The sequence below is a fragment of the Maniola jurtina genome, chromosome 9, assembly GCF_905333055.1.
Source record: "Maniola jurtina chromosome 9, ilManJurt1.1, whole genome shotgun sequence".
NCBI lineage: Eukaryota > Metazoa > Arthropoda > Insecta > Lepidoptera > Nymphalidae > Maniola > Maniola jurtina.
The window spans coordinates 6,027,588-6,044,957 of NC_060037.1; the positions used below are offsets into that span (position 1 = coordinate 6,027,588).

At 37.1% G+C, this 17,370-nt stretch overlaps 1 protein-coding gene across 2 annotated transcripts in view; it reads right to left on the bottom strand.

The window, feature by feature from the left end:
* Positions 1-17,150, bottom strand: part of LOC123868412 (actin cytoskeleton-regulatory complex protein PAN1) — a 69,212-nt gene extending 52,062 nt beyond the window's left edge. Inside the window, exon 1 of one of the 2 annotated variants that reach the window (XM_045910931.1) lies at positions 16,958-17,150. Coding sequence is in view for 1 of the 2 variants with exons in the window: in XM_045910929.1 (XP_045766885.1) it covers positions 9,256-9,328 (73 nt within the window). In the remaining variant the exon portion in view is untranslated. Of the gene's footprint in view, positions 1-9,255; positions 9,442-16,957 lie in introns of those variants that run through there. The other variant, XM_045910929.1, reaches the window with a different exon arrangement.
* Between the last annotated feature and the right edge of the window lie 220 nt (positions 17,151-17,370).

Genomic DNA, 17,370 nt, shown 5'->3' on the forward strand with positions numbered 1-17,370 from the left:
TGATTTTCCGGGATAAAAAGTAGCCTATATTTGTTCCAGGATGTGAACTATCTCTGTAAAAAAATTCAATTAAATTGGTTAAACGGATGGGCTGTGAAAAGTTAGCAGACAGACAGACGCACTTTCACATTTTTATAATGTTATTATATAAGTATATGGATTAGTATGGATAAAATTAATCTATGGCTTATGTATGAATCATATCATAGCAAAGGAATGTGAACAAAAACATAGTCAAAATTCTACAAGTGATTTACATATGAATTACACAACAACAGACAGTCAGTGCCAAAATTCTATTTGTGACAAACCGAGACGGGTATATTTAACTGCCACCCATAAACTGCTCAACACTGTCTTGAACACGGGAAAATCACAACAATATAATATAAACAACAACTTTGTTTGACGTCCAAATTCTTAAAATAATTTTAACCGATTGGCAGTTAAGATGTTACTCATTTGCTTGTTTAACTTAAAGGAAGGCATTTCGTAAAATTGAAAATAGTTGGAAAGCTCTTTTTGCGGAAATTTAAAAAAGGGTTGTTGCGTCGACCGGTGACCCAAGATCTGACACCTTGGACAAAGAATTAGTTTGGCCATCCAAAGGGTAAAATGCCTCATCTTGGCCAAAAAGCCAGGGTGCGGAAGAGCTGAGTGGTATAGTAAAAGAAACATTTCCAGATTTTTAGATTACAGATTTCAGTGTTGAAAAAAGTCATTGTGCGATCACCATCTTGCACTCGATGGAAAATGAAACGGAGGATAGTTACTGATCGTATTTCTGAAACAACAGCGATTTAATTACACAATGTGTATACCAGCTTCATTTCTGGGAATAACAATGAAATTGCTTGCGATTTCTCAAAACAAAAATTCCTTCTTATGTACGACATAATTACCTATAACCCATACGCCAACGCCTGTTGCATAAATAGATTCATTTTCTTGGATGGAAATCCACTACTTTTAAATACATGGGATAGGGCGGTCATCAAAAGCGTGGAAATCTCGCAGTCACGGCCTATTTACGATCTGACAAAACATGATGTCAATGAAGAAATATGCGATTACGCTAAACAGTGGCTTCTATGTATTACGAGTATTTCATTCCGTGGGTAAACGAGAAGGGAAAACATTCTCGTTTGTAGTAACATTACTGTCAGGATAGGGTAGTAAAGTTTCACGTAAAACCAAACAAAAACTGACGAGAGCGCAAAACAAATATTTGCATAAAAGCTCCGGGGTATTCTGTGCAGATGAATAATACGCGTAACTATGTAGTTGCTACAGAAGGTTTTAGATTATTTTGTGGATCCATACTTAGTACAATTATAAATACGAAAGGGTGTCTTAACTCGATTTAGGCCAAATTTGTTACAGCCATAGCTTGCATCCCAGAAATGAACATTAGGTACTTTTTATCCTTGAAAATCAAAGTTCCCTTGGGATTTTGAAAAACCCAAATCCACAGCGAAGAAGTCGTGGGCATCATTTATTTGATAAAGAGATAGCTAGCAACCCGGAGACGGATACCCAATATCCATAGGGTACTTTTTATCCCGGAAAATCAAAGAGTGCCCACGGTAATCTTAAAGGCCCAGCAGTTTAACCGCTTGTAAGTATGAAAGGTACAGAGTTAGCTTGCGTCCTGAAAATTGACTTAGACAACTTTTTATCCCGGAAAAGCAAGGAGTTCCCACGGGATTTTTTAAAAAACCTAAAAAGCCTAAAACAGAAGTTTGAGTGTGTTCCGACTCGGAGTGGCACAAGGGATGGAACAATTTAGCACGTGATCGCGGACCAGTAGGTGTTTGAGAGAAACCGAGGCACGCGGGAATCTGCGTGAGTGTGAACATCTGCCCTAGAAAGGTAAAAAAGACACAAGCAACAAGGACAATGAATTTCTAGAAGTAAAGAAGACGTCGACAAGAATACGGCAAGAGTAAGATTCGGCCCATATATCAGAGAGATTGGTGGAGTCATGAGAGGTGGAGGGTTGTCCTCAAACCGATTGTGACTAATCGTGTATCTTCAGAAGACTAATATAAATCATTTATTATTAATTCAAACTGAAGCCAAATTAATACGAGATCGATAACAAAAATAGACAAACTAATAAAAAGCAGCATTGAAGTGGCGTGACACGGAACGATCAGGTCATTATCGGCTCCAACAGCGCCTGACATTGAGATCAGCGTGCATCGCCACCTGCCACAACATTGCTTCACGCCGTCATAACAACCTGACTACAGTACGAGACAGCCCGACCGGCTATCGCGACGCAGATCAGCAATCATATCAACCTATCGCATCACGTAATATTTGTATAGCCCCTGTATTATAAAACTCACGACAGATGCATTCCGATCATTTCATGGTAAACTCGATAATCCCTATACCTACCCTATCAATAAATCAATCATGGAATGATACGTCAAAAGCGTCAATGAACTTTTTTTTTACACTTATTATCCAAAATTACAAAAAAAAAATTTACACTTTACAATTGTTGGGTCCAGCGGGTGGATATATGCTGGAGACTGGAGTCCTGTCCTCAATTATTAGTTGCAATAATCAAATTATAATAACTCCTCAAAGTCTCTAGTGTAAGTTTTCGAGTGCAAGCAGTTTATTTACTGAAGTTGTATTTACTCTTTCAAACGAGAAACAAGATTATTATTCTTTCAAGGGACAAGAGCTTTAAAAACAACAGCTGCTGTCGCTAGCTGTAAATAAAAGTTAGTATACTAGAGATGATTAACTCAATGACAAAGATCCAGACAAATGTCTGGGTTTGAATAAAATTAGAATAACTATCACGTGATAAAAATATTCTGTGGTCGACAAACTCGATCAAGGCGCTTTCAGACTTAGACCTTCACTGACGTCACGCTATTTACCAAACGTCTAGAACACGTTCAACTTCTATAAAACATAAAAACATAAAAACCTATCAAGTGCGAGTCGGACTCGCACACGATGGGTCCCCTACCGTTTTCTTGACAGACACGACTAACGGACGGACGGACGGACGGACGGAGGGACGGGCGGACGGACGAACAGACAGACAGATAGACAGACAGACAACTAAGTAATCCTCTTAATAAGGGTTCCGTTATTCCTTTTGAGAAACGGAATAACGGAACCCTAAAAATAATAATACTAATTAATTACATAAAGCGGTGATTGATAGCCTAGTGGTTAAGACGTCGGCTTTCGAGACGTCCGGAGTTCGATCCCGGACACGCAACTCAATTTTTCGGAGTTATGTGCGTTTAAAGCAAACAAATATCACTTGCTTTAACAATGAATGAAAACACCGCGAGGAAACCTGCATGCCAGAGAGTTCTTCACAATATTCTCAAAGATCTATGAATAATTTATATGATGATGAATTATATAAATTATTATTATTATTTATTAGTCATGCTTTCAAACGTTTCTTTTCCTGTTTTGTTTAACCTGTTAAATAAAAATGTTTTGGATGAGAGATTTAAAAACTTTGGCCTGACGAACGAACTTCATTTACCGTTGGTTGCACTAATATTGTAATTAGTGACTTTAGTTTGGGATTAACTGTTCTTTTTAAACATTACTATTAGTAAATCATAAATAACAGAAAATATGTACGATAGAGTATGATTCGTTAAAGCCAACTAACCAAAAAAAATATACATATAATAAGAAAATAAATGCATTCGCTCTACAGTCTACATATTCCCCAGACCAATTATACTTTACTAACTTTACTTTGAAGTCGATAACTGACATACATAACGGCCTATTAACGATACGAAAAGTATAACATGTATCTATATATTACTTACTCATAATCAGATTTATGTCATAACTGCATGCAAGAGGTGAATCGCAGCGGCGCCCTAATTATGCAAGAGACAAGTAGGTATGCGCCGCGAGAAAATGCACGGCATTTGTTTACGGTCCTTCGTTACATAAGGCGTCCAAGACTGGACTGGAACGTCCTGCCCTCTATTTATATTCACTTTCATCCCATGCCTTGCGAACGGTTGCGGGCATTCCTCACGAACAATATGGCACTGCTGACCTATACAAATCTTCTTTTATTAGTCAAGAGTCAAACACTACAACGAATGGATATACAAGTGTAAATTAAAAATTTATAACACCCCCGACAAGTGAAGGTTACAGTAATTAGAAAAGACCGAAAAGACCTGATAACTTTCAAACGGCTGAACTGATTTTCTTGGACTATCCCGCGCCTACGATCTAAAGTATCTGAGTTTTCCAAAACATCATTTTCAAATAAATAATTATGTATTCAGGCAACGTCCATCTTGACAGCTTGACATTTGTCAATTGACTTAATATTATGAACCTAACGGTTATCTAACCTTCTTTTCTACAAGAAAACTAGAAAAGAGCTGATAACTCTTAAACGGCTGAACCAATTTTTTTGGATTATAGCTAAGAACACTCTCGATCAAGCCACCTTTCAAACAAAAAAAAGTAAATTAAAATCGGTTCATTCGTTTAGGCGCTACGATGCCACAGACAGATACACAGACACACAGATACACAGATACACACGTCAAACTTATAACACCCCTCTTTTTGGGTCGGGGGTTAAAAAATGTAATTGATGTAATAAGGTGACATGTATAATGTTCTTCTTTACGAATATCTCTACGAATACATTCTACTGAGGACTCTACAAAAGTTTTCATGGATTCAGTAAATTAAAAACAAATCCAAGTCTGCTACGGATTGAAATGATAAGTTATACGATCTGATAAAGCACAAAATCATGGAAAGGTATGGACACCTATGGGCAACATAGATGCTCATATCATGGAAAATGCGCTATTACTTATCAGTAAAGGGCAGTGTATCAATCCGTTACATTAACTTCCTAATCCTATGAGTTAATTTTTGGGTGGTAAAGTTCCTGATCGTTTTGTTTACAATCCAGCAGTTAAAAAGCAGACTCTTGTCTTGCCCTCTATTAATATGCAATGTTCACGCAATATCTCGTGACACATATCACCTCCAGTGAGTAAGGGCGGTCTAAAGATAATTTTCCTCCTAAACTAAGCCGTTAGCCGGATTCGACGCCCGCCAAATTAGCATTTTATTGTACCTACTTTTCACGGTTTGCAACGCGTTCCCGTTAAAAGATTACCGTAATGTAATTAAAAATAGCTAAAGTAGATGTTTTTGTTACACTATGTGGTGGCTGCACATTATTATAAAATAAAATAAAATATTTTTTATTCAATTAAACTTTTACAACTATTTTTGGATCGTCAGATGGATGGACACCACGGATTCGGCCTTTCCTACCGAGAAAAATAGCATGAACTCGGCTTTATACTTAAGCACTATGTAGTATTATATTTTAATTGTATTTCTTAACAGGGCTCTCTCCGTCACTCGTTTCATACAATCGTAGTTCCAATTTCATTTGAATATTAAGCAACCAAAGTCCATGAAATTTTGCAGACATATTCTAGAAACTAATATCTATGTCTGTGGTGTTTTAGATTTTTCTAAAAATTTGTACTTTTAAAATTACAGGGGCTCAAAGATTTGTATGAAAATTTTTAAGACCGCGTAACTTTGAAACCGAATATTTTAACAGAAATCTGGAAAACCACAGACATAGATATTAGTTTCTAGCATATTATGTCTGCAAAATTTCATGGACTTTGGTTGCTTAATATTCAAATGAAATTGGAACTACGATTGTATGAAACGAGTGATGGAGAGAGCCCTCTTAAGAAATTGCAAAAATGTCTATTCGCCGTAAACTTATCAACATGTTGATGTTTTATAATTTTTTTTTCACGTACAAAATTAGTAAAATGTTCGCGCAATATAACTAAACTAAGTATTATGATTAAGATTTAATTGAAGACATTGCCCGTCATGCTCTGGCGCCTTCACTATTTCGATTAGCCATACATTGCAAAATGCCGAGAAAAGTTATTTACTTCAATCTTAGAGGTTTTGGGGTTTTCTGGCTAACTCTTCAGGAAGAAATGGGACTTAAAAATTGGGTCAAAGTTTATATCTACTTACTTAAATTATTGTTAGTCTTGTTTCTTAATGTAACACTTGATAAACACGTATGTTTTTTAACCCCCGACCCAAAAAGAGGGGTGTTATAAGTTTGACGTGTGTATCTGTGTATCTGTCTGTGGCATCGTAGCTCCTAAACTAATGAACCGAATTTAATTTAGTTTTTTTTGTTTGAAAGGTGGCTTGATCGTGAGTGTTCTTAGCTATAATCGAAGAAAATCGGTTCAGCCGTTTGAAAGTTATGAGCTCTTTTCTAGTTTTCTTATAGAGGTTTTTGTTCGGGGGTTCTTTAAATTTTAAGTTATCTTCTTTTTGCCTTCTTTGCCTATTGTAAGATTTTATTATAAGTCCATGCATGTCCACGGAGTACGAACTTTCATAGTCACTTCTTATTTCCATATTTTATATTTTTGGAATCTGTACAAACAAGACTTCTATTAGCTATATTTTAATATTATGCAGAGGAAAGATTTTGTTTGTTTATTTGTAATCGATAAACAATGAAACTAGTAAACCTATTTTAATAATTCTTTAACTATTAGAAAATAGATAGATAGATAGATAGAAACTCTTTATTGCACACAAAAACACATATAAGGATAACAACACAGTAAGAAGAAAACAGAAAAAAAAACAATTGTGTGCAAAGGCGGCCTTATTGCTTGGAGCAATCTCTACCAGGCAACCTTTGCTGAAAGGAGAAGTTCTAGGAAGGAGGTTGGATAGTACCAAGTCGCAAGGATTTTTTTACAAAGATTTATATATATACTAATAAACATAAAAAAGTAATTATATATATATAATATATAAATATATATGTATATGCTATATATGACAATATAGTTACTTGCATATAATATAAAAGGGATACATATAATATAGAAAACTACTTTATCCACAAGTAACATAGGCAATATATTATGTAAGTTTAAATACATAGTTTAAATACATATCAAATTTGACCGAGCGAAGCCTGGCGGATCAGCTAGTTTGATATTGCATCCTCTATACATTTGCCTCAAAAAAAAAATTTTAACGATTGTTTCGCGACGACTTCAATCGCACGAATATACAAAGTAACCAATGATTTTAGGCCTACGTCGTGGTTTAACGATATTATTATAATGTAAATAACGGCTAGATACGTACCAGGATTCATAAGACGATTTTAAAATATCAATATTTCAAAATTATCGTATGAATCGTGGAACGTACCCGTTGTTTACATTATAGCAATAGTAACCATCCCGTAGTCGGGTAAAAAATGTTGCAATGAAAGCTTTTAGATGCTTTTAGTAAACACGGAGTTAAGATGCTCACAGAACGAAATTCGGTGAAGGCTGACGAAAATTATCATTAACCACTAATGTGTTTAATGGTCATTAGTTAAAGCTAGCAGATTTGTCAATGTCAGGCTTTTTGATTTATAATTTACCCTGTCTCCAAGATTTCTTAAAATACCTACTGAATACTGGATACATTGCAAATTGAAGCAACTATGTTTGATGTGAAAACTTCCTTAGGCGCGTTGGGCGATTTTGGGATGCTAATTTCTTAATGATAGTTAGGTACTTATTTGGTTAAATTATTAGAATGCATCAAAAACAAAGTGAGTAATTTAGTTTGCTCTACCGATCAATGATTTAACTTAAAAATGAAATTATTCATTCAATATTTGGTTTAACACATTATACTTATAAAATATCTTTCTAATATTGGTAACAATAAAGCTGTTTAAATAAAATAAAATAAATAAATATCCCAACTTTGGGTCTTACTATTTCATATCGAACTATAAAGTCTAGACATCTCAACAGCCCAGAAAAAACCCCTAACTAACTATACTTAAACATACAGAAACTTTGGCAAATTAGTTAATAGAGAATTGATGAAATCAATGGAGTTTCTAGGTACGTAGCCAGGAGGCGAAAGCCATATTGCAGTTCCTACGCAAGAGATTCATTCATTGTAAGTCTAGTTTGAATAAAGCATCATTAAAAATTAAAGCTAATTAATAGTCGAGAATAGTATGGTTTTCAAACAATTCTTCAATGAATTAACAGGGCTCTCTCCGTCACTCACTCCATACAATCGTAGTTCCAATTTCACTTGAATATCAATCAACCAAAGTCCATGAAATTTTGCAGACATATTCTAGAAACTAATATGTATGTGCCTGTGGTGTTTTACATTTTTCTAAAAATATGTAGTTTTAAAATTACAAGGGCTCAAAGATTTGTATGTGAATTTTTAAGACCGCGTAACTTTGAAACCGAATATTTTAACGGAAATCTGGAAAACCACAGGCATAGATAATAGTTCCTGGAACGTTTCTACAAAATTCCATTGAGTATGATTGGTTAGTATTCAAATGAGAGACGAACTACGTTTGTATGGAGCGAGTGACGGACGAGACCCCTCTTAAACTTGTGCGTCAAGTGCTACATTTCAGACCCATCCCGCCGGTGTGGTGTAAACAACACGCACGTGGCTTCACGCAGCGTGAAAAGAACCAGTGACCCACTGAAGAATATAGGTAACTGCAAATTGCTCGGAAAATGTTGTCATAGACGAAATCAAAGCAATACAACTTCTCGGGCGCGTTTGAAACCGTCACCATTACCTTACTTATATTTTTTTGTAAAATTGAATTAATAGACATACAAAAATTATAATGTCAAATGTTAAATGGTAAGAAATAGCTATACTTCGAAAAATAAACCTTTGAATCAAAACCAAAATTAAATTTCAATAAATCAACATTCAGAGACCATCCAGAACATCCAGAAAAGAAAATTTGAATTTCAGAACTTTTACAAAGTCTATGAAAAAAGCAAAACATCAAAAAGGTTAGCTTCGGATTAAGTAGTAAATACATAGATGGTACAGGTACTTGGTAAATCAGAAAAGTGAAGCCTATGTTTGTATACGTACCCATGTACCAGTATGTTAAATGATAAAAGTTAGATCAACATCAAACTTTTTGATGCTATATTTTAATTGATAAAAGATTGGCCGACAAAAAATGTGGAGTGGAAGTTGCATGTGTGTTAAGTGATAAAATAATAATTACTATAGATAAAAGTAGCACTCGTTAGATCAACATTTACTTTTAATGCTAGATGGCCAGATTTTGGATTTTTTCAAGTGATTAAGGTAGATACGGTAACCACAAACACAAAGGTACCGTACCGTCGCAGTGCTTGCAGCGCTTGGGCTCCGGGGCTGCGAGCTCGTCGCCGAGTGCGCGGTGTCGTACCGGCATGGCGGCGCATCCCGCGCCGGCGCCGCCACCTCCCGTGTCGGTACGGGGCTCACGCGCTCGTCGACCGCTTCCCTAGCGGCTCGGCAGCCACTGAGCCTGATCGATCCGCCCGCCCCGGCCGGTAGGCGGCGCCCATTTGCAAGTTATTTTCGGCGCCCGTGACTCACAGCTCGGACTGCAGTGCTAGCGATGAACGGCGCCCGCGCATCACAGCCTTTACTATGCCACCCTGCCTAACCGACCGACATCGACAGGCTGTTACTAGCCGTCAAAATACCGCATTCTTCTTCTTCTATCCTGGGTTCTTTTCCGCACTTAGATAATCCCACCTGATTACAAACGACTACAACTAATATTCGAATTCCAGATCTCGTATTTGACCTTTTTATACGATTTATCAAGAATGTACTAGATGTGGAAGGTTTTCAGCGCCCCTGACTCGTAGTCACAGATTCTCAGACGGTAGTGCGATGAACGGTGAACACACACAGCGGTATCACAGCCTTTAACGCTGCTAACAGCTGGTAACGGTGATCACAGCCTTTACTTTGCCACCCTGCTTAACCAACCGACAGGCTGTTTAGCCGTCAAAATACCGCATTCTTCTTCTATCCTGGGTTCTTTTCCGCACTTAGATAATCCCACCTGATTAGAAACGATTACAACTAATATGCGAATTCCAGATCTCGTATTTAACCATTTTATAGGATCTATCAAGAATGAACTAGATGTGGAAGGTTTTCAGCGCCCATGACTCGTAGTCACAGATTCTCAGACGGTAGTGCGATGTACGGTGAACGTGCATCACAGCCTTTACTTTGCCACCCTGCTTAACCAAGCGACAGGCTGTTACAAGCCGTCAAAATACCTCATTCTTCTTCTTCTATCCTGAATAAATTAGATAATCCTACCTGATTGAAAACGATTACAACTGAAATTCGAATCTTGTAACTATTTGACCTTTAACCTTGTCATTTTTACAGAAGTTTTACCGAGCATATGTCCGTCGGCCATGAGATCGCGATGAGTAACGCCCGCGCATGTCTTTTCTATGCCATTATGATGTTCTTTATTCTGATTAGGTATGCCCTACCGACCATCGATCAACTTGTCTCTACTGTCAATATACTGCTTTATTGAAAACTCCCTTCAGCGCCGTTCCCACTAGATTACAACATAGGGTTATTATGGGGGCAGACCAACAAATTCCTGAAAGGCCGGCAACGCATCGGCGATAAAAAAAATATAATTGCAGTATGATACATATTATAACCTAGAACTCACGTGGTTACATGTTTGCTGCTCTCGTGCCAAATCACAGTCTATTCACATGTCACTGTCGTCTGTCAAAGTCACTTTACACTTGATGTCCATCTGACACATGCTATTGTCTTTGTTAACCTAAACTATATACACCACATACCTTCCCCTTTAGTCTTTTTATTATTATTATTATTGCATTAACTAATGTTTCATTATTCCCCCCTTCCACGTAACCACTGCTTCCTGGGGTATCCCTAACCTGTCCCGCATCTCCTCTGGGCTCAGCTCACTGTCTGCATCTCGCCTTCGTATCTGGTTGATGTGCCTGGTTACCACTGGGCCATTCTCTATTCTGATTAAAAACCTTGCCGGTCCTTTCAGCCTATAGATGTCACCTTTCACCCACTTTCGCCCTCGTGAGTAAGACCGTAGCCATACTTTATCATTTATTTTAAAAGTTCTTACAGGGACTTCTTTGTTGCTTTCTATTTGATTATCTGCCACTGGTTTCCTTGAGAATGGATGTATTATGTCAAACCTTGTTCGAAATCGTCTTCTATTTAACGCTTCCGCTGGTGTCTTTCCTGTAACCGTACTTGGCGCTGTCCTCAAACCAAATAATAACCTAGGCAACTTAACTTCTAGGTTGCCACCTGACATAATCTTGAGTTTATTTTTGATTGATTGTACAGTCCTCTCTGCTTGACCATTTGATGATGGGCTATATGGAGGGGTTAAGATATGCCTTATGCCATTGCTCTGCATAAACTTCTTGAACTCTGCAGATGTAAAAGCCGTCCCATTATCCGATACCAACACCTCGGGCAGCCCTTGTTCTGCAAATATTTCTCTCAGTGCTCTAATTGCACATTCAGTTGATGTAGTTCTAACAACCTTAGCTTCAGGCCATTTTGAGTGAGCATCCACCACTATTAAAAATATTCTGTTGTCCACAGGGCCTGCAAAGTCGATGTGCAATCGTTGCCATGGGCTGGCAGGGGTAATCCATGAATGTGCAGTACTTTGAGGCATGTTCCGATGCACCTGACAACTGTCGCAGTTTGCCACTAAACTCTCAATTTCATGGTCTAGCCCCGGCCACCAAAAATAACTTCTAGCAATCGATTTCGACACCACCACACCATCATGTGTCTCATGTAGACCCTGTAACATATGCTGACGTATAGGGGGCGGTATAACCACTCTACTTCCCCATATAATACAATCATTGCTAATCGATAATTCTTTCCTTTTTACCCAATATATTTTTAATCTTTCATCCTCAACTCTATCTGGCCAACCGTGCAAGATCCAATACTTAACTTTTGCCATCACTTCATCACTTGCTGTCTGGTCTGCAATATCTTTAGCTGAATATTCTATAGCACTAGGTTTTTCGGCCAATAACAACACCTCTGGTGATATTTTCTGAGCTTTTTCCTCACTAGTCTCCATTGGCCATCTGCTCAGTGCATCGGCACCCACTATGCTAGATCCACATTTATACTGCAACTCATAATCATATGAATTCAATTTTAATGCCCATCGCATCATTCTAGGTGATAAAACTTTTGGTATCGCCTTATTAGGGCTAAATATTCCTAGTAACGGTTTATGGTCTGTATATATCAATATCTGTCTACCATATAAATATTGATTAAATTTTTCTAATCCAAACATAATGGCCGCCGCTTCCTTATCTAATTGACTGTAATTTCTCTCCGCCTTAGTTAGTGTTCGTGATCCCAGAGCAATCGGCTTTTCGCTTCCATCCTCCATCCTGTGAGCCAATACTGCCCCTACTCCATATTCGGAGGCATCACATGTTAACACTACCGGCTTGGTATTATCAAAATGTATTAATGTGTCTTCACTGGACAACACAGACTTAGCCTTATTAAAAGCATCCATTTCCTTCTTTGTCCATTTCCATTTTGCATCCTTATCTAGCAATCTGTGCAGCGGTTCCAATAATGTTGCTTTGTTTTTTATAAATCTCTCATAGAAATTCAACAGCCCGAGAAATGCTTGTAACTCTTTCACATTTTGAGGTGCTCTGGAATTACTTATCATGCTTATTTTTTTTTTACTTGGGTGGATGCCCAGCCTGTCTACCACATATCCCAGAAATTCCACCCTGTCCGTCGCTATTTCACATTTTTTTTTATTCAATCTCAATCCTACATCTTTGAGGCACTGCAGCACTTTATCTAAAATCTGAATGTGTTCTTCCTCATTTTTCCCTGCTAATAATATATCATCTAGGAGTACTGTCACCCCCTTTATGCTCGCTAATGTATTGGCCATCAGCCTTTGAAATATCCCCGGGCATGCTTTTAATCCGTATGGTAATCTTTTCACTTTATATAAGCCTTTTGGAGTATTTATGGTTAGCATTTTTGCTGTATTATTTGTAACTTTTACTTGGGTATATGCTTCTTTCAGGTCAAGTTTTGAAAATATTGTACCACCTGCTAACTCTGACAATGATTCATTAATTGTTGGTTGGGGATATGTATCCGTTTCAGTCGCTGCATTGACTGTCAACCGGTAATCACCACATAACCTAATGCTTCCATCTTTTTTTTGTACTGGAACAATTGGTGTGGCCCAATTTGAAAACGGTATTGGTTCAATTACGCCTGTCTCTACCAATCTGTCTATCTCCCTACACACTCTATCCCGTATAGCAAAGGGTATGGGGCGGCTTCTCATAAATCTTGGCTGTACATTTTCTTTACAAGTAATTTCTACCTCTGGTCCTGTATATTCACCTAATCCTTCCTTAAACACTTCTTCATACTTCTCCAAGGTCTTAGCTAGGCTGTCGACTTCCATACAATTAATACCCCCAATTGTTATCCCTAAACACTTGAACCAGTTTCTTCCTAGCAGGTTTTGTCCCCGTCCTCTTGCAATTAGCAATGTCAAGTGCCCCTTGAATTTTCCATATTCTATGTGCACTTCCACACTACCTAGCAATTGTACTGGCTTATAAGTCCACGTGTGTAGATTTAGGTTTGTTGGTGTCAACTGCGGCAATGCCCCATTCCATATGCCCCGGGCCTGGTCTTCACATACAATGGTGTATGAGCACCCTGAGTCCACTTCAAACTGTATTATCTTCCCGTTCAACTTGACTTCGACCAATACAGGCGGCACTCGCTCTGCTCCACTTACACTGTGCATGCCGTTCATAAATTCATCTATTTCTTTCACTTCCCCTTGCTCTTTTCTATTCTTCGAGCACATTCGGGCAATGTGGCCTACCCGAAAACATTTAAAGCACTTTGTCGCAGCAAAACTGCACTTCTTGTACAAGTGATTCCCCCCACAACGGAAGCAGAAAGACTTCTTCTCTTTCACCGTGCTCACGTCCATCGCTTCATCTTCACTGTTAATTTTACTAGTCCCTGCCACCGGCTCTGAGTCCTTTACCTCACTTACATTGATGACCTTTAGGTCTTTTTCGCGCTTCTCAGCCTGTAATGCCATCTCGACTGCCAATTCATAGGTTAAACCTGTTTTTTTTAACAGGCTTTCCTGTAATTTTGTATCGTACACCCCACATACCAATCTATCTCTCAAAGTTCTCTCTAAATCTACAAAATTACAGTACTTCGACATCTTTCTTAGTGCTGCGATGTATTCCGGCATATGCTCGTTTTTGTCCTGTTTTCTCATGTGAAATTTAAATGATTCAACTATTTCATTTGGTCGTGGGCTAAAATGATTGTTCAGTACATTGATTACTTCCCCTAAAGTAATCTGATTAATATTTTTCGGGAAAATTAATGATTTTACCAAACCGAACAAATCTGCGCCGCATGATGCGAAAAATATTGCTTTCTGTTTTGAAATATCCGTCACACCTTTTGCCTCGACAAAAAAACCAAACCTTTCGATGTACGACTCCCACTCGTCGGTCTTTATGTTAAATTCCTGAAATCTTATTTCGGACATTGTTAGCATCCGTTTTTCCGTGTAATCCCGGCCTAATTTATTATTTTCACGCACTAATCACTGAGATGTTTTTAGATTCTCGTCGCCACTATTATAACCTAGAACTCACGTGGTTACATGTTTGCTGCTCTCGTGCCAAATCACAGTCTATTCACATGTCACTGTCGTCTGTCAAAGTCACTTTACACTTGATGTCCATCTGACACATGCTATTGTCTTTGTTAACCTAAACTATATACACCACAATACAAATTGAAATTTTAATCTACTTGTATAATGTAGATACATAGACAACAAGTGTAAATTAAAAATTTATAACACCCCGACAAGTGAAGGTTACAGTAACTAGAAAAGACCTGATAATTTTCAAACGGCTGAACCGATTATCTTGGACTATTCCGCGCCTACGATCCAAAGAATCTGAGTTTTCCAAAACATCATTTTCAAATAAATAATTATGTATTTAGGCAACGTCCATCTTGACAGCTTGACATTTGTCAATTGACATAATATTATGAACCTAATGGTTATCTAATTGAATTTGAAGCTTGTAGGTCTGCTAGAAGTACCTTAGAATTTTGATGATCGGTGAGTGTGTTACTTACATAATCAAGGAACTTTGACTTATAATAGTTCTTAAACTACTGGTTCAAATTAAATGTAATTTGAGGATATACCTGGTTTTACTATGTCCTCTTGGTCACTGAAAATTCAGACTTCTAGCTTTATCTACAACGAAGTTACAGGGGGGTCGAAAGCGACATGAATGGGTTTGAGAAAAGGATAGTACGGGTATGCCGGCTCGACTTGGCCGGTGGCACTCCAGTGCCACCAGATACTTATTATTAATGTTAGTTTGGGTATTAATCTTTTCACAATGCTTCATGCCACTATGACTGAACCAATGTGGCTGAAATTAGGCTACTTTTTATCCAAGAAAATCAACAAAGTTAATTTTTAAAATACCTATATATCTATATATGCAAAATAAATAAATTAAGTTTTAAATAAGGTTCGGCAATGATAAACCAAGACGCATTATCACTTCACTAATGATAAATCATTGCAAGTTGTTTTACATGTTATATCAAAACTCCTACATGTACCTACCTAAATCACAAAATAGCCAAAGCAATGTCACAACCTTGCAATAGTTTGTAAACAAGATTTGTATCTTGGTATAAGTTCTATTAATGTGCTGAGAGAAAAATTTGATATACTCGTAAGTACCTTTTTTCATGGTCATTAAACTGTTGTTAAGTTTATGAATTTTCTATTGATGATTATGAAGTATGCAACTTCATTCATGTGGATTTCTCAGACTTTGTTTTAATTCTTTATTTTTCTAGGGTTAAAAGTATTCTATGTTCTGCAGCATGTTAACCATCTTTGTGCTAAATTGTATCAAGATTGAATCAGTGGGTAAGGCAATATTCAGACAGAAAACATACTTTTACGTGTAGATTAAGCAATGAAGAAAAACATTGTGAGGAAACTTGCATGGCTGAGAGTTCTCCATAAGTTTCTTAAAGGTGTGAAGTCCACCAATTTGCACTGGGCACGGCCAACTATGACCTCTCATTCTGAGGAGCCCTGTGCTCAGTAGTGAACCGGTAATGGGTTTATCATGATGATGATGAAGAGATTAAGCAATTAACAAATTAGTGTGGATCAATAAGCAGCAATGACAAAGACATGAACACTCCACTTTCTAAAGCCTGTTGAGATTTTGATGATTAATTACAGCTAGCATTTTATCAAGTATCAGTTAGTGAGAGTAATCAAATTGAATTTTACTTATGGTGGTATAGTATTTAATGGTAGTGAGGTAATAGTAGTGACACCTGTACAACTTGTATTCTAAACAAATCAATTCTACATAATATTGGATAGTCAAAAAATATTATCAAAAAATACTAACAACAACATTTACAACCTTAGTTCCAAACGATATTTTTCGAATTTTGTTTGTATTTATTACCTTTTTACTTACTTACCAGTAGTGTCATTGGTCATTTTACCAATTAGAATTTATAGATATTGTTTCGAAGGTAGAAGACAACGGCCGGCGAGTAACAAAAATCTTTTTAAAAGAATATGAATAAAGGCCAAATAATGGAGCAAATTGCCAATATTTAACGAATCTTGCAAACAACGCTTAACATTAGCAAGAATTACTCAAGAAGATAATAATAACTTGCGCCGATACGCAGTGTCTCGTCGCCGATCAAAATATGACACATGATTCGATGTACTTTAGATAATACATTTCCTAATAATTTATTGATTAATTTGCCGAGTTTCCGAAAATATTGCTTTTGAATACACCTCTGGTGTACAAAAATATTTTGATAAAAGTCAACAGATTGTTGTACATACGCGGTTTAGCAAAAAATAACTTACCTGTGATCACAATTTTGAGTATCTTTTTCCTGTTTGAACAAAACTTTAAAAAACGTTGTTTCTATTTGCAATTTCACTGAAATTCCATTACACCACGTCACACACTATTTTATTGTCACTTAGAAGATAAAGATACGAACGAAGTATTTGAGTATTTTACACTTTTCTGCCATTCTGCCATTTTGAATTTTTGATTTGTCATTGCCATACAATATTTTTCTCACATGATTTATGTTGCCTCTAGTAAAAACTTTTTGTATAAGTTGCTAATTATTTTTGTATAATTGAATCTTTAAAAACCCAAACAGGAAAAAACTTGAGATCATGAATCTATAACTACCAGGGAGGTAGTTCGAAGTAATCATTCTTATGGATACTCATAGAGCGCTCCTATTATAGTACTTGATACAAAG